The sequence below is a fragment of the Sinocyclocheilus anshuiensis genome, unplaced genomic scaffold (genome assembly GCF_001515605.1).
Source record: "Sinocyclocheilus anshuiensis isolate Anshui unplaced genomic scaffold, SAMN03320099.WGS_v1.1 scaffold409, whole genome shotgun sequence".
NCBI classification, from domain to species: domain Eukaryota; kingdom Metazoa; phylum Chordata; class Actinopteri; order Cypriniformes; family Cyprinidae; genus Sinocyclocheilus; species Sinocyclocheilus anshuiensis.
Window position 1 is genome coordinate 63,809 of NW_015540855.1, and position 27,703 is coordinate 91,511.

The 27,703-nt window shown below is 39.4% G+C and overlaps 1 protein-coding gene across 1 annotated transcript; it reads right to left on the reverse strand.

Moving 5' to 3' along the window:
* Positions 1 to 27,418, reverse strand: megf8 (multiple EGF-like-domains 8). Its single transcript, XM_016485256.1, has 44 exons — positions 27,003 to 27,418; positions 24,804 to 25,060; positions 23,184 to 23,347; positions 22,668 to 22,883; positions 22,390 to 22,570; positions 21,775 to 21,863; positions 21,468 to 21,681; positions 21,064 to 21,244; positions 20,361 to 20,506; positions 20,124 to 20,234; positions 19,363 to 19,514; positions 18,741 to 18,842; positions 18,462 to 18,609; positions 18,016 to 18,179; positions 17,316 to 17,501; positions 17,001 to 17,204; positions 13,854 to 14,096; positions 13,619 to 13,737; positions 13,362 to 13,493; positions 11,542 to 11,655; positions 11,346 to 11,429; positions 11,007 to 11,264; positions 10,712 to 10,896; positions 10,409 to 10,622; positions 9,813 to 10,053; positions 9,568 to 9,700; positions 9,187 to 9,440; positions 8,965 to 9,075; positions 8,758 to 8,876; positions 8,444 to 8,681; positions 8,190 to 8,361; positions 7,408 to 7,571; positions 7,177 to 7,312; positions 6,841 to 7,072; positions 6,615 to 6,741; positions 5,592 to 5,802; positions 4,980 to 5,194; positions 4,694 to 4,889; positions 3,320 to 3,488; positions 3,033 to 3,225; positions 2,277 to 2,447; positions 2,049 to 2,179; positions 1,721 to 1,853; positions 1 to 1,631 (listed from the first exon to the last, which is right to left on the reverse strand). Exons 2-44 carry the CDS (start codon positions 24,973 to 24,975, stop codon positions 153 to 155), a joined length of 8,604 nt encoding a protein of 2,867 aa, XP_016340742.1. The 5' UTR covers positions 24,976 to 25,060; positions 27,003 to 27,418; the 3' UTR covers positions 1 to 152.
* Between the last annotated feature and the right edge of the window lie 285 nt (positions 27,419 to 27,703).

A 27,703-nucleotide genomic window follows, 5' to 3' on the forward strand; every position in this document is an offset into this window, starting at 1 on the left:
TGTTTGGAACGACATGATGGTGAGTAAACGATGACAACATTTTCATTTTTTGGGTGGACTGTCTCTTTAACATCTCTGCAACTTCGTTTGTCCTTCCTGTTCTCTCTCATGATTGTTTTTTCCTTTTCAATCTATTTCTCAGTACGTTCTCTTCACATGGCCATGGTGGTTAGATGCTGATGGCCCAGCAAGCCTTTTCGGCCGCCCCCGGCGCCGGGATGCATTCCCGCTCCTCCATGTCCACAGTACTCCTGCAAATTCTGCCGCAAAGTGACAAGCGCCGAACCCAAGCAGGCCCGGTTGGGTGCAAGTATGCCTCCTGGCAGCTGTATGAGCACGGTGGCCACCCCTGCCATCCCGTCATCTGTGGGCTCCAGAGTGATTGGCCCAACTTTGAAGGACGAGTACGAAAAGCCCATGAGCTGGGACAGAAAGGGATCGGAGCGGCAGAAATGCTGGTAGCTGCCATGTGACGACGGATGATGGTGGTGGTGATGCGAGGTTGGGTTTGCCGTAGAGCTGGGTGCGTAGTGGTGAGCATTCAGGTAGTGCAGAGGAAGGTGCTGCCCGTTGCTGCCTCCACTCAGAGCGAGATGGTGGTGGTGGTGAGTGACAGTGCCTGTGCCAGGGTCGTGTTTGTAGGACAGAGCTCCAGGTCGTCCCCTCTGGCCCATCACCATGCCACCAAGCTTGCCTGTCCGTACGTGGGCCACGGACACGGTGCTGCCCCCTCCAGCCGAAGGCAAGTAAACCAGCTGCGGCTCATCTGGCTCTAGGTAGACGGTGAGTTTAGCGAACGGACGAGAGGCCATCTTGGTCATCTCTTGAATGTGGCGCCGCTGCTCGTGGCGGAAGTCTAAGAACTGCTTGACTTTCCAGAGCAGCACACAGACGGACAGGAAGAGGAAGAAGCAGGAGAAGAAAACGGAGAAAAAGACAAAGAGATCAATGTGGGCCTGGTCCTGTCGGAGAAAGAGGAGCCCTTGGGACTCTCCGTTATGAGTATCCGTGCCCACACCACGCAGGGCAATATAGAAGCGGCTGGACTTGAGCGAGTGCACTTCGTGTGGGAAGGTGATGACCACACGGTCCCGTACGCCACGTACAATCAACACCGTCTGTGGCTTCCACACAGTGATGTAGGTTATGAGACCTTCGGTTCGTTCTTCCCGTATCTCACGTTCTGTCCCGTGCGACTTTGCGGAATGCAGCATGCCGAGTAATGCTGATGAGGAGTTCGCAAACACCTTCATGGGTGACGGTGGTGCGAGAGGAACCTCCTTTTCTCCGCGTGAAGTGGTCGCAGAGGTGGCCTCGTCCTCGATCTTGATGGTATGCACACCGGTCTTGCGGTCGACCTCTACAATGAAGGTGTCATGCGAATTGGACACAAAGACCTCAACCTCTCCAAACGTAACGTCAATGGTGACGCGGATATCCACGTTAGTGAACTTGGGCTGGGCCGAAAAAAACACTGTGCGGCCCCTAAGCAGATTGCGGATGTTAGGCTCATGGAAGCAGTTGACCTGTGATGTGGGGTCGAAGCAGCATTCATTGTCCACATTGAACTGCCGGTAGCACTGCCGCCCATTAACCGGATTGCCATTGAATGAGTCTTTGCATTTCGCACACTGTAAGAAGAATAAACAGGATTTCATACAAGGTCTTATTTGTGAAATATGGAGTGTAATGTCATTGGTTGTAATGAACTGGCCGTTACCTGCTGTCTGTAACACTCTTTGCGGTCATTCTGTGGGCTGCTCAGACATGATGAGGTTTCAGTGTTGTTCTGGCAGGGGCAGCCAGTGCCATCATGTTCATTACACGTGTCTGCATGGCCATTACACTGACATCTACAAACAAACAATAGGAAGGAATGGAAATACTGATGTTAGATCCAGAAACATTATATTGTTTTACAAAGTCATGTGAAAACCTTTGAGATGGAGATATTTTCCTATCTCTAACATTCCAATTTTATAATATATTGCACCTAATGAAATATTGGAACACAATTATAGACAATGCAAATTTTCTGATACACTTACTTCTCACACTTCCCTTTCAGCAAGAAGTAGCCACTGAGGCAGCTCTCACACTTATCCCCCACACTGTTGTTCTGACAGCTCACACACACAGCATTGTCCTCAGTAGGGCCTTCTTTTGCCCATTGTTCAATCTGAGAAGCAAAAGCATATAAAGAATGGCTCAGGCCCTGCATCAAGACTTCATATACCGAATACAGAAAGCAAAGACGATTTCCAAAAATTGCTTACACTCTCACGGTCCAGTGGATAGTCTTTTGGATTTTCCATTGCCCTCCGATGCTCCTCTTTGGACAGACATATATCGCTGTTTCCTCTGCAGAATTCACGACAGGGGCGACACATCCCACCTCCCACTGCTGAGCCCACAAACAAGGGCTTGCACTTTTCACAGTGCTGACCCTAAAATAAGAAAGAGATAGAGGTGACCTATTGTCTAATAATATCACAAACATAGTATTACTGCTGTCTTCTTTTGAAAGAAATACTTTTCTGCAAGGACACATTAAATCTGTTAACTTGATCAAAAGTTACAGTAAATAATTTTATAATGTTACATAAGATCTCTTCTTTCAAATGAATGATGTTAGAACACTTTTCATCAAGGAATCCCTAAAAAAATTATCTCAGTTTCCGAAAAGTATTAGCAGCACCACTTTTCAACTGTGATAATAATAAGAAATGTTGCTTGAGCATCAAATCAGCATATTAGAATGATTTCTGAAGGATCATGAGACACTGAAGACTGGAGTAATGGCTACTAAAGTAATGGCTTACCACCACAGGCAAAAACAGTAAACAGTATTTTAAATTTGTAATGTTTCCCAATATTACTGTATTTACCGCTTTTTTTATTACATAAATTCAGCATTGTTGAGCATAAGAGACTTAAAAAAAACAACAACTTCTAAACAGTAGGCAATATATGAGGGTATTTTCATGTTATTGATATTTTCAATAACAATATACAATAAAACGCTTCAGTACCTTTGTGTTATTCTTGCACTCTAGACAGGTATCCAGCTGAGAGATGCTTTTACAGTTACTGTGTTTATTACAGCGGCACTGTGAGGAGCAGTTCTCTCCAACAAACCCAAAGTGACACTGACAGACTCCTGGGGACACACAGGTCCCATTAACACAGCCTTGAGCGCACACTGGCTCACACTGGCCCGACACACTGAAAAAGAGAGTAAGAGAAGAAAATATATATGAACTACTCAACCGTGGGAAAGTCAGTGATATTGTTTGAGAATGAAAGCTGTTAAATATACCTGCTGAGTACGTAGCCCTGTCTGCAGGTGCAGTGGTAGCCTTCAGGCAGATCATGGCAGTCCTGAGTGATGTTACAGTGGTGGTGTCCATTGGCACACTCGTCCTCCTCTGGGCAATGCAGGAAGGACCAGCTACTGTTCCACTGTGGGCAAAAAGCCTCACTCACACCTGCAGTAAGTAGAGAGTAGAAAGACAATTACGTTTTAATCCCATAAAAAAAAAAAACAGATAAATGTGTGTGAAATCTGTGGGGCCTAACAGCTCACAAGTGGACTGTCTGTATGTTAGATCTCAAAAGTCGTGTTCTGGAAGTAAAAAATCCCATTCATTTTGTTTTGCAATTTTTCAATGAATTCCCATTAAATTGATTTTTTTTTTTTACAATAACTTGCAAACCGGTAAAGACAGACCAGTATACTATGAGATAGAAGGTTGTTAATCAATGGCTTATGCTTGTTGAAGCTAAAAGCCTGCATTACTTCAATTTGTTTGAAAAATAAAGTTTAACAGTGGAATTCTTGGTGAAAAAAATACATTACCCATGATTCTGCAAGAACTTACATATATTATAGAGACTACACAATTATATAAATACATTTATTGCAAAATATGCACATATACATACATGCAAAATATGCATATATATATATATATATATATATATATATATATATATGTGCAATTGTGCATATTTTGCAATAAATGTAAAATATATTGTTTTACTTTGATTGTCATTCACAATGCTTCATGGGATTGTAGTTCTTTCCTTCATTAAACCCCTTAAGTACACAGTTTTGTTCCTTTTTTGACAGATTTTCAAATACAATTTGCGTCAAATCAAAGTTATGTTGTGGTTCACCTGGTTTGCTGGTAGGTTTGGTTCGTTGCTTAGAACCCTTTAACAAAGACCCTAAAAATAAAATTTAAATCCCTATGGGACAAATGAATGGGAAAAATACTTCTGAAACAAAGGACGCTGAAAAAATGGGGTTGTGTACTGTTGCACTCTATAGATATCTCTGTGATACTTGATTCTTATTGCGGAATCATGTCAATGAGCGCTCAAATACTTTTGTATGTTGTACATAACGGGATATTTAACAGCAACACACTAGTACTACTTTTTTGTCTCTCATTTCGCTCTTCATCCTCTCTCCCTTTCCAACACATTAGAATAACTAATTTTTGCCTTCTTGTGGCTCAAAATTATTAATTTATCCCCATCATTTCTGCAATAATGAGCAACCGATCTAACACATGAAACCATCCAACAATTCAGCCTTCTAAAAAGTTTCACTACTCATTACCTAATCATAAGTTCAGTGTTATTATTTTCAAAATCTTAATCTGCAGAAAGATATAAATACATGTACCATTCAGTCCTCCCTGAAGACAGCGTCCTGCCCCGTTTCCACCACGGACAGCACACCAGCCACACTGTGGCCTGGAAATGCACTGAGAGCACTGAGTGAGCTGGAAGCACTGGGGAGAGCAGGAGTCTTCATCCGCGAGCAAACGGCCACACTGACCCGCCTCACAGCGCAATGGAACAAAGGAGGGGCTCATACACTGGAGAAGAAAGAGGACAGGGGACGAGGTTACTGGTCGGACGTCTTGTAGAAAGTTATGGAGTTGGAACAAACTTTATGAAAATGTTACCTGCTGCAGTGCCATGCTCCATACACAGCGCTGCCAGCCTCCATCAGAGCCACGAGAGCTTAAACACTGGCTGCAGGTTTTGATTTCATGGCAGGGTTCAGGGCAAGGCATTGGTGGAGAAGACTCCACTTGCATGGGAGACACGTTAAGCAAGGCATAGCTGAAACACGTCCAGTCGTAAGTTGGGTTCACACTCAAGATACGTCTGGTCTCACCTGGATGGTTAAACCAAGAGTCAAAACATTAGCTGTTTAGCACAAGAAGTTTTTGCTGGCCTTCATATAAAAATATGTGTACATTTGTAAAACTTCTGCATTTCCCAAGAAACACTGGCTGTAGGATTTGTTTCTCTGGGGAAGGCCACATTTCTGCAAGAGAGCGCAAAAATGGCGATGGAAATTATATGAGGTGGGAGAAAATCTTATATTAAATTTTTTTTCAAGCAAACACAGTTTCTCAGTGAGCGTAATACTTTTGCAAGAGAATGCTGAAGTTTTGAAAACAAATCAAAAATCTTTGAAATATAACTTTTCCTCCCATCTCATATTTTTTCCTTCAGCGTGTCCTGTTAGGGGCTCCACAGAATCGTGCTCATTGTGTGGTCACTCTCACCTGTGCGTTTGAACTGGCGTGTCCACATGCATTTCCCAGAAGCGGTGCATTTGGGGCAGTCAGAAGCCTCACAGCTGGTCTCAGTGCAGTTACTGGAGAGGAAGATCTCTCTTTGGTTTATCCTGCAGTCATGCTCTGATGTGCAACTTACTGAGCTGCTGATACATGCTCCCTCAGGACAGTTTGTGCACCACTTACACTGAAGAGCAGGCTGAAAGATGGAGAGAATTTCATGCCATTTTTTTAATTATAAGATCAGCTTTAACTAAGAAGTTTTAAATCTTTCCTATTAATCTTATTGATCTTAGAAAGTGTGGCAATGTGTCTTTTCAGAAAAAAAAAGAAGAATTTTGGGGTCAGTAAGATTTTTTATAGAAAATAATACATTTTTCAGCAAGGACGCTTTAAAACTGATGCTAAATCACAGTAAAAATCAAAACGACTTTTACATTGTTACAAAAAAATATATTTCAAATACATGCTGTTCTTAATTTTTTATTCAAATAATCCTGAAAAATTTATTAGTATTTTATACTACCACAAAAAATATTAAGCAGCTGTTTTCAACATTGATATTTATGAGAAATGTTTCTTGAGCACCAAATCAGCATATTAAGATAATTTCTGAAAGATCACGTGACACTGAAGACTGGAGTAATGACTGCTGACGATTCACCTTTGCCATCACAGAAATAATAAATACATTTTAAAACATTCATTATTTTAAACTGTAATAACACTTCACATCACGGTTTTAACTGTATTTTCTGATCAAATTAATGCAGCATTGGTGAGCATAAAAGACTTTTCAAAAATATTTTTTTACCAAAAAAAAAAAAACCTTACCGACCACAAACTTTTGAACAACACTGTACAAAATATGATTTCATATTTTTCACTGCACATAAAAAGCCTAAATCTGTTAATTAGATACGGTTTGGCTATGTAGTGCTTTTACTAAATAGCTCAGTCTTAAAATACTACACCATGGGAGTACTTTGGATTGTGCTGTGATGATCGTACCTGCATAGAGCCGGAAAATGTTTTAGGATGGCGGGCCAGACATTCGCTGCAGGTCTTGAGTCTGCGGCACTGATCTGGGGATCGAGGAGTGGGAGAACAGGTAGCCTGTCCAATAGCACAACCCAATCTATAAAAAAAGAGAAGACAGTCATTTAAAAAAAAAAAAAACATTCTGGTAGCCATAGTAGCCTACTGTGAATAAAGATGATAGTAGTTCCTGTAGTACCTTTCTGCAGTGTCTGATGAAGCACATGTACCTCTGCACCACACACAGCTACCAGTGCTGCTGTTACAGGCCTCAGGGGTGGGCAGCAGGATGCAGGGATCACTAGGCAAGGAAAGAGTCAAAAGTCGCCCCAACGTCACTCCATTAAAACCTCCAGACAGGAACAGACGGCCACTCCACCCAGTCATAGCCAAGGAAACCGAACGGTTTACAGGTTCACCCACCGAGGACACTAGAGAAATGGTACAAGAAAAGGCCAACACCATTCTATCAGTAAACACAGACTAGCATTACCAAGTGCATAATTAATATACTGTATCCAGACATGACTTTTACCTGGCTGTATCCATGTGTTACAGTTGATCTGATAGAGAGAAACTGTGTTGCTATAATCCTCTTCCCCTGTCCTGCCTCCAACAATTACCATGGTGTCCTTCACTAAAGCTGCCGCATGGAAGAAACGTGAGAGAGGCTGGAGAAAGAGAGAGATGATTAGTGTCATCTATCTGCCAAACTGCTAACAACATTCATCATTCTGCCCACCATTTGTTTGTTTGTTATAGTTACCTTGTTTCCCTGAGAGGGCACCAGTAAAGACCAAGTAAGATTGGGGTAATAAAGACTGTAAAGTTCTCCTGAAGGTTCTACAGCTTCAACGTGGAAACAGTAACCACCAAACACATACACAGCATCAGTCTGTTCATGATACACTGCTGAGTGGCCATAAAGACCTGAAAAGGTGAAGGACAGAAGAAGAATTGAATCAGGAGTGTAGAGCTGTTTCACTTCATTTTAATATTGGTGTAATGGCAAAAACTTTTTTCCCATTATTGGTGAAGAAAGTGAAGAATTTAGGATAGAAATATGTCCCAATTGAATAGTATTGTAAAATTCAAGACAATAACAACAATAAATAAAAATTATTATATTTATTTGTTTTTGGCTGTGTTTCAAAAACATCAATGGGAAAAGGAAATTGCTTAAGTGAACCCATTAGAGAAATCTGAAACATTTGTAAAGATTTAAAATATTACTAGCCACACTATCGTTCAAACGTCTGGGGACAGTAAGATTTTTTAAATATATTTTTCAAAGAAGTATTTTATGGTCACAGAGGTGGCATTTATTTGACCAAAAATACAGCAAAACTGTAATATTGTGAAATATTTTACATTAGTACAGTTTAAAATACCTGTGTTAAAATGTAATTTATTCAATGTACAGTAATTAAATGTAATTTAATTTCTTCTTCTTCAAAAAGTCAAAAAAAAACAATTATTTGTAAGACAATTAATTGTCAGACAAAATGTCCCAACTGTGCCAGAAAAAGTGCAGTGTTCAATCTCTACCTGTAGGGGGTGTGCCAGTGTGTGGAGCGATAGTCCAGTTCCCAGACTGAGGATTAAACTCCAACAAATGATGATTAAAGCCATTCTCTGGTGAGTAACCTCCAATCAGCAGCACAGATGAGCCTCTTCGCACAGTTAGAGTATGTCCAGCCACAGGGGGAAGCACTGAGCTCTAAACACAGATGTCAGTTAACACTCTTAACACAGTTGAAGAGGAGCACAAGAGTACTGTGAGGATATTCAACATGCGATACCTTATACTGCTTCCACACCAGACTGCTGAGGTTCAGACACCATGTGTCATTTGCAACACCTTTCTTTGTGACCCCACCAACCACAAACATTAAACTGTGAGTGGCTGCCTGGGAGCCAGAAAACGGGTCATGATTATACACCAGAGCAGAGGCATGATGGTATCGGGACAGGGGCATTGTATTTTCCTCCACTGAACTGGTCAACATTTGAGTCCAGCGACGATCAGCCACGGAATACCTAGACCAATAAAAAAGTATAATAGAAATATGTATAAAAAAACTATTTACATCATGTACAATATACAAGAATTTACCTGTAAACATTTCCCAGGATGCCCTCTGGGAGTGAGAGGCCTCCATACATCCAAAGAGTGCCCTGTGGCCCGGACACTAGGGAGTGACCCATCCTCTGGAGGAACCTGTGTGCCTTATTCTGTGGGAGGAAATGAAACCGAAAACTGAGAGAGCCTGTAAGAACAGAGTCTCATTTCTATTGTCTTGAAGGAGAGAGTTAATCTCACTGCAGAGAGCTGAGTGTCAAGCAACGTTTCCCAAACCAGGCTGTCCGAGTCCGAGATAGAAGCACAGTCTGATCCAGCCCAGCCTTCTTTACACACACACAGGCCAAGGGTCTGTAAAAGTATATGCACACATGTAAGGTGGGACATACCTAAAATGCATTTTAGTGTGCTTCTTTTGCTCTAAAGCGAAACAACTGGCTGCAATAAGAATGCCACACACACCATGTTGCAAATGCCTCTGCCTTCCTCTGCTCCACAATTCCCTGGACAGACAGGACGGTCACATTGTGGACCACCAAAACCATGGGGACATTCACAGAGCCTGTTTACGCACTGAGCTCCTGCCTGGCACTCGAGTGAGACGGCTGTACCCTCTCCAGAACTTGCATTTCCACATCGCTTCACCCAGAACGAGGCATTAAAACCCTGAGCACGTCCTGAGGTAACATTTGCCTCAAAATACACAGATACCACCCCTAGAGGAGAAGAAATCACGCAATTTATCATGACATGGTGCTATGGTGCCACGTTGAAAGTTATATCTAACTTTGCTTTGTGTGTGATGAAAAACACAATTATTCAGTCCTTAGTTTTGTCAAGTACCTGATGTAGCCTCAACAGTAATTGGCTCCATTCTCATTGTGCCGCAAAATGCTCCAATAAGGTTGTGGTCAGAGTGCACAACATCATTGCTGAGGAATTGTGGCAGGCCGTCAAACACGTAAACAAATGAGTTCTGTTGGATAATGAAATGCAAACATTTCTGGTCAAAATATTGCTGGTAACTATATTTTTTATGCTGTTTTGACAGTAATTGACAGATTAAGGATGTGGAATAATCAACTCACTGTGCACTGTGTGTGTGAATCTGGGTGCCAGGTCAGCGCCACGGGTGGGCATGACTGCCCTGGCATGCATGGTGCCAAATCCTGGGACACGGAGAGGACCCACAGGCAGTGAGAGAGCCCACCATGGCCACCGACTGCTCCATGCCACCCCAGAGAGGAGGAGAGGGACAGGGGTACAGAGGAGGATGAAGAAAGCAGAACAGAGCGACCCTGACACTGCCTGAAACAGGTACCATTGTTCCTGTGAGAGAAATGCGAATTTCAATGTTACATATTGTATAAAACCGAGTGTTGTATTTAGGATTAGGCCAAAAATCCCACTGACTTCCATATTATGGAACTGCTTACCAACATTTTACCAAAACAACTTCTACAGAAGAAATAAAATAGATTTGGAGCAACATGAGAGAGAGAATTGGCATGATGATGACAATTTTAATTTTTTGGTGAACTATCCCTTTAACTTTGAGATCAAATAATCAGCAGACACCCAAATGAAAACCCCTGGTTTATGCCACATTTTCATCTGCCCTTGAATTTGAGGACACTTTCCTCACCTTCCTCACCAAATAAACAGAGCTAATTCTCAGACTTACCTGGGATCTCCATAGTATCCGGGCAGGCAAGATTCACAGTGTGGGCCTTGGGTGTGGTGGGTACAGTAGCACTGGCTGGTCTGGTTATGGCAGAATCCTTGTAGAGCGTCACCATGGCCGTTACACTGACAGGGAATGCAACCTTCACCCCCTGCCAAAGCAGAGCCAAAACTACCAGGCTTGCAGTGCTCACAGTGCGGCCCTGTTGTCCAGTCTGAGCAAGAAAAAGAAAGAAAAATATAGTAGCTTATGATTACTAAAAGGATGGAGAAATGAGGGTTAACACACAGGAAAGATCTTTACCCTGGCACTGATCACAGATCCCTGGAGCTGTAATACAAGTGCTGTGGAAGTTACATCCACAATCCACATCACACTCCACTCCGCTCAGCACCAGAGTGGCTGGATCAGAGGTCCAACCCAAAGAGCACTCGCACTCAAAGCGAGGACTCCCGCTGCACCGGCCTTGACGGCACTCGTTATAACATCTGAGAGAGCGTGAACATGATTATATATTACAAGGATGTACTATGATTATTCCTGAGCTGTAATAAAGAAATACATCCACCCTTGCAACAGTGTTAACAGAAAGTCTCACGTCTGGTTGCAGTGGTGAACTCCATCTCCTGTGAAGCCTCTCTCACAGTGACACTCGTAGGAGGTTGGGGTGTTGACGCAGGTAGCGGAGGGATGGCAGGTATGCAAGCCCAAGCGACACTCCTCCACATCCGGACAGGATGGGTAGGACCAAACAGCGTCTCCGTCTCCTTCCATCCCTTCCAGCAGCTCCAGCTCCAACTCCATCTCCATCTGAAGCTCCATTAACCGAGGGGGTGATAAAGTTTGAGGCTCAGGGCTGATGGAAGAAGGAAGAGATGTAAATCAAATCAAATGACACATTCATTTAGCCACTAGGTATCAAATGTTTTAATCTTACCTGCTGGCTTTCACTTCAGCTACAGCCATACTACAGTTAACAGCCGAGGGGTCATCCATCCCACCCCAGTCACCTCTCAAACACCTGTGAAAAACCAGAGGGGCAGGATGTAATATAAGAAGGAAAACAGTGATCAGGAGAAGTGTTACTAAAGTTGATGGTTGTGTCTGTATTCACAGACACGTTTCTACCCTACCTGCCGATAGTGGGGTTGTTGTAGTCTCCACACCAGCCGCACTGAAACGTCTGCAGACACTCTGAACAGGTGGCAAGAGCAGAGCACTGCTTACACTGAGGGACAGAGTGAACACTGGAGAGAGAAGAGCAGAGGACAATTTTCAGCAAAAGCAATAAAAGCCTATGCAGTATAATACAACAAGCACTAGTGAAGGAAAAGCAATTAATAAAATTATTATTACTAATACTGTAATTCATTATCATTATTATGAATATTAATTCAATAGTAATATTTTACTATCTTATTTTTATCATTATAATAATTACATTAATAATCAAAATTTATTATAATAATTATATTCACATTGACTGGGTTCCAAAAGAACAACATTGTAAATGTAAGGCAATGACACTAAAGTCCATGCCCATTGTTTAATCATTTTGTGACTGTTTAAATTTTTAAAGTGAACTGTCTAGAAAACTTTCAATTGTTCAGTCAGTTATTTACAGTTTAAACCACACAAAGGAATCTAGTAAAATTCTGTCATCATTTACTCCCCCTTACGTTTGTCCTGTTTGACTTGCTTTTTTCTATGGAACTTGAAAGATATGTTGGTAACCAAATAGTTTCAGTTCCCATTGACTTCCATTAAATGAACAAAAAAATACAATGACGTTAATGGGAAGTTTAATGGTTTGATTACATGTTTTTTTATATTCCACATAAGAAAGAATGTCATACAGCTTTGGAATGAGATCATGAGGCTGAGTAAATAATGACAGCATTTTTATTTTGGGGTAAACTATCTAGTCTTTTTGTTTAGTTTATTTTCCTGGACATCTAAACAGCAGCAATATGAGATGTTAAAAGTTATAAACTGCAAATGCAATATGACCAAACAGTATGCTTTTTTGGCCAAATCATGGCCTTACTCCAGACAATTCAGCTTTCCTTCATATTTTATTCTTCATTTGAGGAGTGTATCCAGTTTTAATTAGTAAAGGGATAGTTCACCTAAAAATTAAAATTCTGTCATTAATTACTCACCCTTGTGTCGTCCAAACCCGTAAGTCCTTCATTCATCTTCGGAACACAAATTAAGATATTTTTGATGAAATCCGAGAGCTCTCTGACCATGCATAGACAGCAACGCAACTGAAATGTTCCCAGGCCCAGAAACATAGTAAGGACATCGGTAAGACAGTCCACGTGACATCAGTGGTTCAACCGCAATTGTACAGAGCTACGAGAATACTTTTTGTGCACAAAGAAAAAAAATTACAGCTTGATTCAACAATCCTTCTCCTCCAAATCAGGTATTCTGCCATTATGGAGAATACTACCACACAGGAGGTACGTTCCTCTGCAGCACCATGCGCATGCGTTGTTTATGTGCAGAGGTAGAGGTACTCTCGATAATGGTGGAGGACGTGATTTAGAGGGGAAGAATTGTTGAATAACGTCATTATTTTTGTTTTCTTTGCACAAAAAAAGTATTCATAGCTTTGTAAAATTGCGGTTGAACCACTGATGTCACATGGACTGTTTTACCGAGGTTCTTACTACCTTTCTAGGTCTGTGAACATGGGTCAGCTTTGTTGCTGTCTATGCAGGGTCAGAGAGCAAACATATCTTAATTTGTGTTCCAAAGATGAACGAAGGTCTTACGAGTTTAGAACGACATGAAGGGTGAGCAATTAATGACAGAATTTTCATTTTGGGGTGAACTATACCTTTAAGCACTATAAGTGTCTAGTGTATGTGAACTACACAGGGGATTTCATTAGCTTTTTTCAGACAAATGACCTAAAATCCCAGCAGAAGCTGCACTAACCTACCTGTCATACCAGTCCCTGCACTCTCCATAGGGAAACTTTGTGAGGTATGCAGCAAAGTAGAAACAGGACTGAGCAGATTCACACCATGCACACTGACTGGAGTTAGACAAACATTCTCCACACGTCAACCTCCTGTCAGAGAGAAAAAACGGATGGTATATAAAAACTAAAATTTATATCTTTTTGAGGTCCTTCAGCTTCATCAAATATTACATAAACCAAATAATTCATAGATAAGTTTATCACTTCAAACTCACTGGTTGCAAACTTTAGGACACCCTCCTGGTTCCCGGATAGACCCCTCCAATCTCCCACGGCGACTGCACAGATAATCTCCCTTCTTGCTGGAGTTGATCTGCCACTCACAGTAGGGGTCCTACAAACATTCAGACATGAGAGAAACTCCATGAAAGCTGGTAAACAGACTGCATGCTGCTCTGGATCAAAACACTCATGGCAGTCTTTCAGACATGTTGATGTGGATGCAGTTACCTGAGTGCAAGCGGCACAGTCTCTATATTCCTCACACAGTGTGCAATGCTGAGGGTTGAGCAGTAGGTGGCGCTCTTCTCCTTGCGAGTCTATGCAGGGCTGCTGATCAACGTCAGAGCGCAGAAAACACAGGTTCATGGTGGGACACCAGCCGCATGACTGGTCAGACAGACAGGCCGAACATGAGTGGTACTCTGAACACGAATTGGAGCGGAAGGGTTCGAGGAACAGGAAAGAAATCTCCTAGAAAATGTTGAAAATTAAGAAAAGAATGTAAAAGAGCAATGAGCAGCATTATATGATAATACCTAAATATTATAGTGCACGTAGAAAGTTTATAGGACTGGAACTAAAGATAACATCAATAATAAAAATAATTAGTTAGGTTGCAATCATTTTGTTCATTGTATAATTTTTATCTTTTGCACATAGCACAAAATTACTGTTTCTATAGCACACCTGTACATACAATTTTTTTTTTCTTTTTTTTTTTGTTTATTTATATTAGGGATGCACCGATACCACTTTTTCCAGTACTCGCCCGATACCGATAACCGATATTTTGGTACTTGCCGATACCGAGTACCGATACCAATATTTTATTGCATTTGTACATTTTTTAAATATTGGGTACAGAAACCAAAAGAGTACGTATAATGTTAGTTGGTTAACTTAATTTATCAAATAGAAACAGTCAAACCAAAATTTATTCAGACACCTTCAACATTTCTCACATTATCACAGTTTATTCACTATAGTTTAGAAAATGGTAATAAAATGACACTAAAACAAATTCCCTATATGTGCAAACATACTTTTCAATAAAGCTCTTTCTGACTTGTTACTCTTGTATAATTCATTATATAATGTAATTTGTTTAATATATTTTAATATATTAAATAATTGATATATATATATATATTTTTTTTTATTATGCAAGTAAGGAATGTGACAATATTTACAAGTGCCAAATACAGAATCACTTGGACAAACAAACATAAATAATAATAAAAAATAAAAAAATAATAATGACAAGACCAGTGGAGACAACAAGTATTGTAAGCGATAATGATGACAAAGATAACTATAACAACAATAATAATAATAATAAGGATTTCATTAAGATTAGGAAAGGGTGGAGGACAGTGAATGATGCAAGTAATAGTAATGATATTATTAATAATAGTAATAAATTATATATTAATAAATATTTAATAAATTATTAGGGTTGTCCCTGATCCCTCCATCGCAACAACATATCATAGCTTAATCCCAAGTCCATGTCACGCCACAGTGGGAGTGCCTTGGAAAGATGCTGTGGGGCAACAGGGCCCAAAGATCTCCCCCCATCCCCCAAAACACCAGCCATCCATGGCCACTACCTGCATGCCACGCTTGTCTCAGATGGAAAAAAAAATGTATTAATAATAATAAAATAAATAAATAACAAATAGTAAAAAGAAAGAAAAAAGGAAAAAAAAAAAAAACTTATTACACATACGAGTATAACATTTTCTTAAGCCTTTTCTTATTAGTGCTTTCTTATGTGTTGTCCTTCGCCCTTCCCCAAAATTCTCAATTATTAATATTCAAATACATATAGTAAATACATAAATAAATGAGTAAATAATTAAGTAAGTAAGTGAATGAATGAAAGGGGAGGAGTAAAAAGAAAACAAATGTGTAGATTGCATATGTACATATAAACCATATTCGGTGGTATTATTATAATAGAGATAAAATATATAATAATAAAACTATACATTATATCAATAATATACATCAGTACATGTGTACATATATACACATACATAAACATATCCACATGCATACTGTATATCTACACATATTATATTCATTCCCCTTGTTCCCCTTCTCTATCTATGTTTGTAAAATTATTGTTGGGAAAGTGCGTGGGTCCAGTGCCAGGTTTCTGATGTATATTAAGATAAGTCAGAAATGGATTCCAGATGTCTGTAAATATAAATATATTTTTCTTGTTTGTGTATGTTATTTTTTCTAATGCAATACATTCTATAAGAAGGTTAGTCCAGTAGTTGATATGTATAAATTTTTTTGATTTCCAGTTTAACAAAATTATTTTTTTGGCGATAGTTAGAGAGATGAGGAGTGGATTTTTGTATTTAATCGGAAGATTATCAATTTCTGTAGTATTACCCAGTAAACAAAGTGATGGAGACAGAGGAATCCTACAGCCCATAATGATGGAAAGTTTATCGGTCACTAATATCCAAAATGAGCAAACAGGTTGGCAGGTCCATGTGGCATGCAAATAGTCATCGGTGCTGCCCAGTGTGCATTGTGAGCATATATCTGTGTCGCTTAGACCCATTTTAAATTTTTTCCTTTGAGTGATGTGAGTCCTGTGAATTATCTTGTACTGTATTAGTTGTAGGTTTATATTGTTAGTTATAGAAAATATATTACTACAGATTTCTTTCCAGAAGCCGCTGTTGGGTGAGAAAGCCAAGTCATTTTCCCATTTAGCAACTGGTAAAGTTATTGTTGTATTGGTATTTAATATAAGTTTATAGAGTTTGGATATTAATTTTTTAGAATTGGTGAGTTTCAATATCTCTTCCATCAACTGAGAGGGATGCAGTGGGTTATTTATTACATTAATCTTGGATTTGATTATGGATTTTATTTGTTAATACTGGAGATACTGTTCTGGTTAAATGATATAAGCTGGTTATTTTGAAATAAATTATGTTTCGATCATTTAAATTTATTTGAAATAAATAATGGTGTATTGACATGGTGATAGTAATATCACAATTAAATAATTTATTTAAATTTTTTTTATTTTATTTTCAATTTGGGTTATACATTTATCAGAATTTACATTTTAAATCCTACATGCAACATAAAATATTTTGAATAAAAACAACAACTTAAATGTGATTTAATAAAGCACAGATTACTACAGTTCTGATGCTTTCAACTGGTTTCAAATGTTTTTTGAAATCACCTAATTATGAGAATTATGAAATTTCACTAGTATTGCACTAGTTGCAACCCTAAAATTGCATAAAAATACAGAAGTAAAATTATGTCAAATAAAGAAATGCACAATATGAATGAGAGTCTACTTTTAAGTTGCTTTGTTAGGTAATAAACACTTACGCTGCCTCCAGGTAAAGCTGTGCGGTTCCAGGTAAGAGCCATCTCACTAGTCTGTCCTGATGCAGAGTTATTCAGGTAGCCCTCCACCTGGATCAGGTACCAGTTTCCTCGTGTAAGATTCTGGAACAGACGGGAACCATCTGGCCGGGATAGCCTACGGATCTCCTTCTCCTCCTGAGCAGACCACCTTCCCAGCACATCCGTCTGCACAGAAGAAAGGTTTAGAAGAGACTTAGCAAGTTACATGCCTCAAGAGACTTTATGCCATGCCTTTCTTGTCTAAAAGAGGAAACCTGATTTTGTGATTTCCCATACCAGTTGAAGAGAGTTGGGTCCAGCAGCCATCTGAGCAGTAAAGTGGAGTTTTTGTATTCGAGACCACATGGCAACAGTTTCCTGAGGGGCACCCCATAAGGGATGAATGAAACCCCGAAACTGCAGGGTCACATCCATCTCTGTAGAGGGATTGAGGATGATGGAGGTACTGCGCAGGATAGATACCTACGAGGAAGTGTGCATGAGTGTAAGAGAGAAGGAGAGCAGAGGCATGGTGGGGTGCTCAGAGGAAGAGTTTACAGTAACAAATATTTTACAAAAGTAAAACAAAATCTGGATGTAGAAAATAAAGATTGAAAACTTATTACCAGGGTTATTACAGTTGACTAAAACCATAAAATAAACTCTAGTAACTTGAAAAAAAAAATAAAAGAAATAAATTATTTCAGCTACCTAACTTGATCTACTAAAATAACTAAAACTGAAATACATTAATAAAAACTATATACACATATTATAAAAAAAGCAAAAACTAATCAAATTGAAAAAAACAAACTTCAAACTAATATAAAAAAAAATGATACTAAAAAACACTGAGTATTATAAGTGAAATCACAAGAAGAGGGCGTAAACAAACAGAAACAAGTGTTAAGGAGTGAAATTATTTGCCTAGAGCAGATGTATAGAAGAGAGGAAGTGTCTGCAGAGTAGAAGGTCATGAGGATTGAACTTGTCGTACCTTGTCAGGCTGTGACTGATTGCGTGGATGCTGGAAGGTAAGCAGGTGCAGTCCCGGGACATAGTTCTCGGTGCGACAGAAGGGGAGGGAGGTGAGGAAACGCGTGCGCTCCCCCCACCAGCCGTACGCCCCAGAGATCTGGTCCACGCGGCATGCACTTTGCTCTGCCAGGGGTCAAAGTGTACAATATTTACTCATGATATGCCAAAGGATTATATGCCACACACTCAGGTCACTTGACATTCAAGTATATTGTGTAAATTAGCTTGAAAACCAGTGAAGAGCACATAGCGGTGATATTAACACAGCATGACTGCTAAAAGTCATCTACAAACAGTACTCAGTAACACATTATTTCACCGACTGTAAAAGTGTCTAGAAATAAAGATTTACTGAGCAGTGTGTGGTTGTTTTAACAGTCATGTTATGGTCTGCTCTCTGCTTACCTGAGACAGGCAAGCAGGACTCATTCTGCACACACCAGCCGAATTCCCCAGAAACTTGTGGCAGAGAGTTTGGCACCCCACTGAACACCAGACACGACTGGCAGTCTGACAAAAAACGAGCCAGGCCCAGACATCCGGTGCTGCCACACTGTATATAAACACACACATAAATCAGATGATGAAGTCAGAGACACAAGTGAAAATGACTGTTAGCATCAGAGAGGCACGAGTGATCAAAAGCCAGCAAAATGCAAGTGAAGGAGCCTGGGGAAGTATTACCGGGTTGTTGGGCTGGTACTCCCGGCAGCGACCCTCACACCAACTGCACTCTGGATTCTTGAGGCATAAGCTTTCATCTGGAGCTTCAGCACATACTGTGTCCTGTTAGACAAAAACACACACACACATTTATATATACACTACCGATCAAAGGTTTGAGATCAGTATGATTTTTCTGAATTCAAAGTGTAATATGTGACATTTACAATGTTACAAAATATTTGTTTCAAATAAATGGCATTCTTTTATCATAGAATCCTGAAAAAAAAAAAACATTTTACACAAAAATATTAGAATATTAATATATAAGAAATGTTTGCGCACCAGATCAGCATATTATAATGCTTTCTGAAGGATCATGTGACACTGAAGACTGTAATGGCTGCTTTGCCATCACAGGAATAAATCACAATTTAAAGTATATTAAAAGAAAATAGTTTTTTAAATTGTAATAATCTTTCACAATATCAATGTTTGTATTTGTGATCAAATAAATACAGCATTGGTGAGCATAAACATACTTTCAATAGTACATGTATATGTACACAAATACTTGTGTATTTAAAAAAAAACAAACAGAAAAAGAAATAGAAAAAGTATAATTTAGATTTTATTTTATTACCCTGTCTCCTGGGTCACTGCTTACAAACAGCGGTACTTTATATGCCACAAGGTCACCACGGGCAACCCCACTGTAACCACCAGCAACTAGCAGCACACGGCCCTCCATGACAGCTGCAACATGGGAATATCGGCCCCTCACCGACACACCTCCTTTAAGAGCACAGAGGAAATTTCAGAGAACAAATAATATGCACAAATAATTGAAAAAACTCATAGAGTGCCTCACATCCACTACTGAGGGCTACTGTAACTTTACACATTAACATAGAATATGTAAGTCTTGTGGCTATACTTTTGAAGCACAGTATATTTTAACGTTTATGGACTGGCTTCATGTACTTCCATTGTAATTGCCTCAATTCAACCCTGATTTTTTTTTTTTTAAAGGGGTCATATGATGCAATTTCAAATTTTCTCTTTGGAATGTTACAAGCTGTTTGTGCATAGATAAGATCCCTAAAGTTGCAAAGACTAAAGTCTCAAATCCAAAGAGATATTCTTTATAAAAGTTAAGACTTGTCCACGCCCTCCTAAAACGCGACGAATCCGCCGGCCGCACCGTTCTCAAGCCCACCGGCTGTTCCTCACTCAAGCCCGCCGGCCTCCGCTCACTCAAGCCCGCCGTGTGTGACGCTGTGTGAGCATAGAGGAGAAACAATAACGCACAATATGTGGAAAATAATGTTTTGGTTTTTTTTACTTAAACCGCATAAACACATTTCATCACACCAAATACACAAAATAATGTTCTTCACTTACGCTGACTGAGGCTCTCTCCACCAGACACCCACTGATGGCAACCAAGATGATAGAAAAAGATCTCCTCATCGTAGCACTTCTCTTCCATGTAGTGGATATGAACATTCCCTCCTAAGAGGAAAAACAGATTAATTAATATCGCTATAAAAGTCTTCACATTCCATTCACTCAGTCAAACCGCAGACACAGTGAGGTTGGTTGTAGCTCTACTAACATGTCAAAGTGATTGCTACTTACCGTACACCACCATGTAGTTGCCGATGATGGTGGCAGAGTGGAATGCTCTCTCCCTCGGGCCACTGGCAGGGAAACGTGAACGGAAGGAAGTCCAAAATCGTTTCTCAACATGGAAAGCATCAGTTGAGTTTACACGCACACTGAACCTTGAGACAGGAGTAGATGGTAACATTCCAAATTGAAAGAAAGAAAAGCCAGACCAATGAACACTGTCAGATACCAAGTAGCAGATTACTATCTTAAATTTATTCACGTGATTTTTCCTTATGAACTACACTACAGGAACACACTTCCAACTTAACTTCTGCATCTGTTTTAGGACCTTTCAGTATGATTTTAAACAGCATTTCCAGCTGTCAGTCAAGTCAAGTCAAATTTATCTGTATAGTGCTTTACAGAAAATCATGATTTTAACGTTTATAATATCTTCCTGTCTTACAGTTGTATTTAGCAGATTAGACCTGGGCGGTAATACATTTTGCGATGATACAAGAAATCGAGCAGTTGAAATATGCTATATAGTGCATATATAGAGCTCTACATGAGTATACTGTATGTATGCACTGCAGATAAAAATCAAAATGATCAAACTTTATATAAAGAGCTGAGATATAACGGTTTATATTTTACAGTGATATGAACAAACACTCAGCGGCAATTTACTATACATTCAGCTTATACTACACACACAAGTGTACAATACCTAGCTGTGGTAGGTCTGTGTCCCCCATATACCAGCAGTGTTTTGGAAGGGGCATGGTAGACCATGCTGTGTCCTGCAGTAGCAGGTGGTTTTCCACCTGTAGGCTGAACTGCTTCCCACACTCCATCCCTCAACCGGAACCGGTACAGTGATGAGGAGAACATGTCCTCCTCTGTCCTTCCTGAAAAGACAGGTTGATCAATTATTTTTAAAGAACAGTAAAAAGTTATAAAAAGAGAACAAGCGAGGGAACAACACAACCAGAAAAGTTAGAAATTTTAGGGGACAGAGGGCAAGAAAGGAAAGAAGAGATGATGATGCATGTGTTTTTCACAAAATGACAATAACGCTCATGTTGCTCTTTTTATATTCTCCACTAAAGAATAAGAATACAATTTACTCACCCCCAAAAACATATAGATAGTTTTCTACTAATGCTGCTGCGTGATTTGCCAGCCTTGGTGCCCCTGAAGCGTTTGATTGGCCTAGCTGCTGCCATTCATCTTGCTGTGCACGGTACACCCAGACATCACTAGCCAATGAGTTGTTGGCAAGCTCACCGCCATAGATGACCATGTTGCCTTGCCATTCTACAGCTATGTGGGAATGTCGAGGAGCCTGATACAAAGATATTATTAATTAGAGGATCATTAAAATGAAAACAGACCATTAGAAATCCGTAAGACAAAAAAAAGAGAAGAAGAAACTTACTGGACTATATAAATATGATCTCTGTTCCCAATTATTGGTCGAAAAATTGTAAACAACAAGGTCCTCCAGTGCTCTGTTCAGATCAAACCCTGTAAATAAAGACCAAGGGTTCAAATAAATCCCTCCACAAGCGTACTTTAAAGCTGAACTTTTAAAATTAAGAAGAGTAGTAATTATATTATACAAGATTTTGTAAATTTACATATGATAACAAATCTAAAATCTTTTCTGGTAAAATCTTACTAAAGTCTAAAATTGAGACCCACAAATTAGATATTAATTCAATAATGTTTTTATTTTTTATTTACAAAGTTGCTACTGCTATTCCATTTTGTTTTTGCTTTTGTAAGGTGGAAAAACTATATATTGTTTATACATAAAAATGCTGTATAAAATTGATTGACTGATAATATAAAATACAATTATTTAATTTTGTAAACAACTATTTAATTGTGTTATCCTTAAAACATATTAAGCGTAATATTTTTATCACACAAGTATAAATGGGTTTTCATACATGAAAACATGTAAAATAGCTGCCCACTGCCCAATCATGATAAATGATTAACAATCAGTCAGTGATGGCAAAGGCTAGCTGAAAAACCTCCATCTTACCTCCAAACATGTACATGGCTCCAGTGGAAGCCAGGTAAACCCCAGCAGAGGCGGTGCGAGGGGATGCTTTAATGTCACCTGGGCTCACCTCCCACCACTGCCCTGCCCCACTGTTGTCACGGAGACCCAGCTGACAGTTCTGTCCCACAAAGCCAGGGCTGCAGATACAACGCTCACCCCTCTGTTAGAGAGAGTGGGAAACAATACGTGACATTAAAACAACAAAACTACACTCTGTACTCACTTTATGCATAATGCAGAGCCTACTATTTGCCTACCTTATCACAGCGACCGTGGTCATGTTGAGTGCAGACCTGGGAGCAGAGAGGGGTACTGCAGTCCATTCCTCCCCACCCCTGATGACACTGACAGCGGGCAGTAGCTACGTCACAGCGCCCATGACCACCGCAGTCCCCAGGGCAAACTGAAAACGTGTAGGTGGCATTGAAGCCCAGCAAGTTGTAGTTGGCGTCGCTGAAGAGATGCAGCAGCATCTTGTAAAGAACACAACAGAAGATGAACAAATTATAATGACTGTGGGAAAATAGAGACAGACTGTGAACAAGACATCTATCAATTGAACGCTGGCATAGTTTCACAGTAACTCATGACTCACAATGTTATAAAATGGACACATGCTGAGAGAAATGGAAAAACCTAAAATGGAGCTTCCTTTCTTCACAATCTCGTTGAATCAAGAGCATTAAAGAAAGGGAGTGCATTTTGATTCTCTGAAAAGTAAGGCTCTCAGGCTCAGTTGAGCAAATGGTATAAACTGATACTTTTGGTCTTACCTTACCAGACTTGGCCTCAATTGGTTGTGGTAGGGTGGTGCCACTTAAACTTGCCAGTAGGGAGCTCTGGTAGGAATCACCATCATAGACAAACAGATAGTCATAGGTACACTCAGTCTCCATAAACGTGAAGTTAAGCACAATGCGATGGTTTCTGCTGGGAGCTGAAGGAGGACAGAAGAGTTCCCATTACAACCAGAAAAAAACATACTGCGCTTGTCTTAATATCACCTTCAAGAGGTAGACATTTGTAATAAATATACAAATTGAGAGAAGGGTCATGGTCACTCAGTTACTGAAATTGGTAGTTGTGATAATTACTAATCAAGCCACCACTACTAATAAAGTCGCAGTGAAACGGAAGTAGCAACAGATCTTTTCTTCTGTATTGTGAAATACATCCAGGTGAAATGAATTGTCAAATAATCCATCAGTGGTTGTTTTGATGGAGGCAGATCTTAAAGGGATACTCCACCCCAAAATGAACATTTTGTCATTAATCACTTACCCCCATGTCCTTCCAAACCCGTAAAAGCTTTGTTCGTCTTCGGAACACAATTTAAGATATTTTGGATGAAAACCAGGAGGCTTGTGACTGTCCCATTGACTGCCAAGTAAATTACACTGTCAAAGTCCAGAAAAGTATGAAAGACATCGTCAGAATAGTCCATCTGCCATCAGTGGTTCAACCGTAACGTTATGAAGCGACGAGAATACTTTTTGTACGCAAAGAAAACAAAAATAACGACTTTATTCAACTATTCGTCTCCTCTGGGTCTCTCTGCATCACCGTAGCACCATTTTGGAGAATATCCGCTGGACGCAAGCAGCGTACGCTCTTCTGTGTCAGCCGCGCTGCACAGATGCGCTGTTTTCATTCAAATCAAAGTGTAAATACACGTAGAAAACTTATCCTTGTGTCACGGCTGACATAGAATAGCGCATGCAGTTTGCGTTCAGCGGATATTCTCCAACACAGAGGAGACAAATTGTTGAATAAAGTCATTATTTTTGTTTTCTTCGCGTACAAAAAGTATTCTCGTTGCTTCATAATGTTACGGTTGAACCACTGATGGCAGATGGACTATTCTGACGATGTCTTTCATACTTTTCTGGACCTTGACAGTGTAATTTACTTGGCAGGCAATGGGACAGTCACAAGCCTCCTGGTTTTTTATCCAAAATATCTTAAATTGTGTTCCGAAGACGAACAAAGCTTTTACGGGTTTGGAACGGCATGGGGGTAAGTGATTAATGACAAAATTTTCATTTTGGGGTGGAGTAACCCTTTAATGCAAACTTGAGGTCACTGTAAGAAAGGGATGGGATTTAAGTAAACTAAATGATTGGAATATTTCACCATAAGATCCAGTTATGACATTTTAATTCAAAATTCAATTGAATGTAAAAATAAAGATAAAAAACATGCATTTACCAAAAAAAAAAATTTTTAAAAAATACATTCTCATTTCATGCCGACTTTGAATTACAAACAATACAGTCATTCGTTTAAATCCTGTAACTATACACTCTAAAAAATGCTGGGTTGTTTCAACCCAACTTTGGGTCCAATATGGACTAAAAGCTTCTTTCATTCATCAGCCCGTTTTTGACACCAACCCTTGATAAGCCACTCGCAGTTCCCATTCACAGAGTAGTTTCCTGGTCCATCTGTGACATATCCTGGGACACCCCGCAGAACCTGTCTTTGGCCCTTACAGTCTCCTGCCCAAGTAGCAGGTATCAGAACCACCAAGACAGGCAGCAGGACAGTCGGGATGTGAGAAGGCATCCTCTCCTCCACCCACAAAGGGCAAAGTGAGAAAAAGATGGAGAAACTACTGGAGGGTGGTTGGACTTGTTCACAGTATGGAGACCTGTAGAGAGAGAGAGAGAGAGAAAAAAAATTGTGGAATTATCTACAAATAACACATCTCAAGCAAAGCATATATATATTAACCCTATAATACGGCAAAAAAGTGCCAAAAAAAAAAACATTGACTATTTATGTTATTGCCTTTGTTTTATCTGTGGTGTCATCTTTCCTGACATGCATTCAGCTCAGTTGTTTTATAAGTTAATACTCTCATTTTACAGATATCCAGGTAAACTAACATAATGTTTAGATGTTTTCAATGAGTTTTCTAAAACATTTAGATTTATCTATAACATTTAGATTTATAATTTATCTATAAATGTGAATGAATCTATAGTCATCTATAGGTTTCATCTTAGTACTTTGTCATAATTTTGAGAATTTTAGAAAAATTGTGAGAACTTATTAATAAAAACTAATTGTTTACCTGGATAATGTGTTGCAGAAAGTTCACTGAGAGTAATAACAGCAATAACAGTAAACACACACAACTGCTGCTTTGTACAAAGCAGTTTTTAATGACATACAGAAAATACACATCAGCATTATACCGCACAAGCAGTAACTGCACTGTACATGACTGTAGACCCGTACAAATGTATTAGGGCTGTGACGGTGAGGAAATTTTCCCACCGGTTAATCGACGTGTGACGTGTGTGTGTGTGTGTGTGTGTGATGGCTTGTAAAAGTACCGTGCGCATTTTACTTTTACTTTCAAATTAGCGGCAGTTGAATTGCCGCAATTCGGCATCAAACAATTGTTCGTTTGAGTTTTCCCTCTTTTCCTCGGATTTCTTGGCTGTCAGATATTTTATCATAGCACTTGCACATTGCTCTTTTGTTGATTTTGATTGCTTCCATTGTCCTCATTTGTAAATCACTTTGGATTAAAGTGTCTGCTAAATGACTAAATGTAAATGTAATATTTTTTACAAAAAATCTCACTGATTTACATAACGTCTCAGAATTTTATTTTATTTTTTGGCCATATAAATAACAACATCTGCCCCAAATTGCATATTTTTGCGCAGTTTGAGCCTCTGAATAAAACTGATGTTTTTCCTCCTCAAAAAGTATGAGCTCCATATTCTCACTATATCACGCTATATGAGCCATAAAAGTCTGATGTATCAAAAGATACAAAATATGAAACACTTATGTAAACTTTTATTTATTTTTCATCGATAAATAAAAGGTTAAATAAACTTCAATTTTTAAAGAAAAAAAAAAGATGATGTATAGATTAATATTTAAGGCTTTATAAGGTTAAACACAATAAGACTGTTTCATACATAATTGTATTATCTATCATTGATATTGTTGTTTTAAATTTTGTCGTCACTGACACAGAGTACAAACTGTAATCTCGTTGTCCTTTAAAATGACAAAGCTTTCTTATCTAATCTTATATTGTCAAAAAGACAACATCTTATGCAAAAGGCATGGCTGCAAAAACCCTTGTGAAAAATAGTCGTCTTTGAAAAACTGCAATACACCCAAAGCTGCAAAGTAGCACAAATCTTAACTCTTTAACTCCAAACTCTTTAACTATTTGACAAAAAAAAAACAAAAACACAAAGTTACACAACATAAGAGCTAAAAGGGATACTTGTCTTTTTAAACTAGTATGTCCAGAGGTTTAGCTGATACAAGCATCATTGTAACAGCAATGCTGAGCTAACGGTTTATACTACTTTAGTGTTAGCTGTTCTGTCATCATATTTAACCGATTGTGGTCCCTTGTTAAACTACATAATTACAATATTGAATATAGCAGGGTACACCTGTCCATTGTCAGTTCAGTATTTACTGATTCGTATCAATCAAAGGGACATTTAAAACTGACAACCGAGCCTTCGCTTTAGCTGAACAGGCTAACCGACCATCCATGTCTATCCCGCTAGCTGTCGGAAAAAGCAACCCGTTTCCACTCATTTACTCACCAATTCCCGAGTCTTGGTCTCCATGTTTCTAAAGCATAGAGGTTTTCGTAACTTACATCCTGTATCGGGTAGAATATTAAAAAGACGCGCTGAGCGCTGCAGTTATTGTTGTGCTGCGGCGGCTTCGGAGCCCAGCAGCGGTTTAAAGCTCGAGACCACCGCGGATGAGGATGATGTGTGCGCTGCAGCAATCAAAGGCCTCGAGCTCCGCTCACAGAATGGCTTTATTTACAAAACATCTCCAGATGTTATTAAGAACAACGTGCGCGTCCTCTCGGTTTCAACTTCTGGCTAAATCCAAGCAATACGTGTTACAACATGATCAGCCTTGTGCGTGAGTTTGTTCCCTGATATCCAGGACGCGTCTTGCTGTTAGTGTTTGTTAACTGGGGAGGTGTGTGTGCTTCCAGATGGTTGTCAACAACACAAAGCCTAATAACCGTGTGCATGCTGAACGGGTTCTCTGCTGGTCTTTTGATAGTATTGCATTTCAATCTCATGTAACCATGTAACAAGGGGTTTCAAACTTTTTTTTTCTAAGGACTGTTAATGATCTACTGACGAAAACCAATACAATACATACAATAATGTGTCAATACAATAGTAACAAGCTTGATATAGACATGGTCCATGGATACAATTTATGGAATGATTTAACAGGCTAAAATAAGCAATATAACTAAACTAAACAACTAAAATAA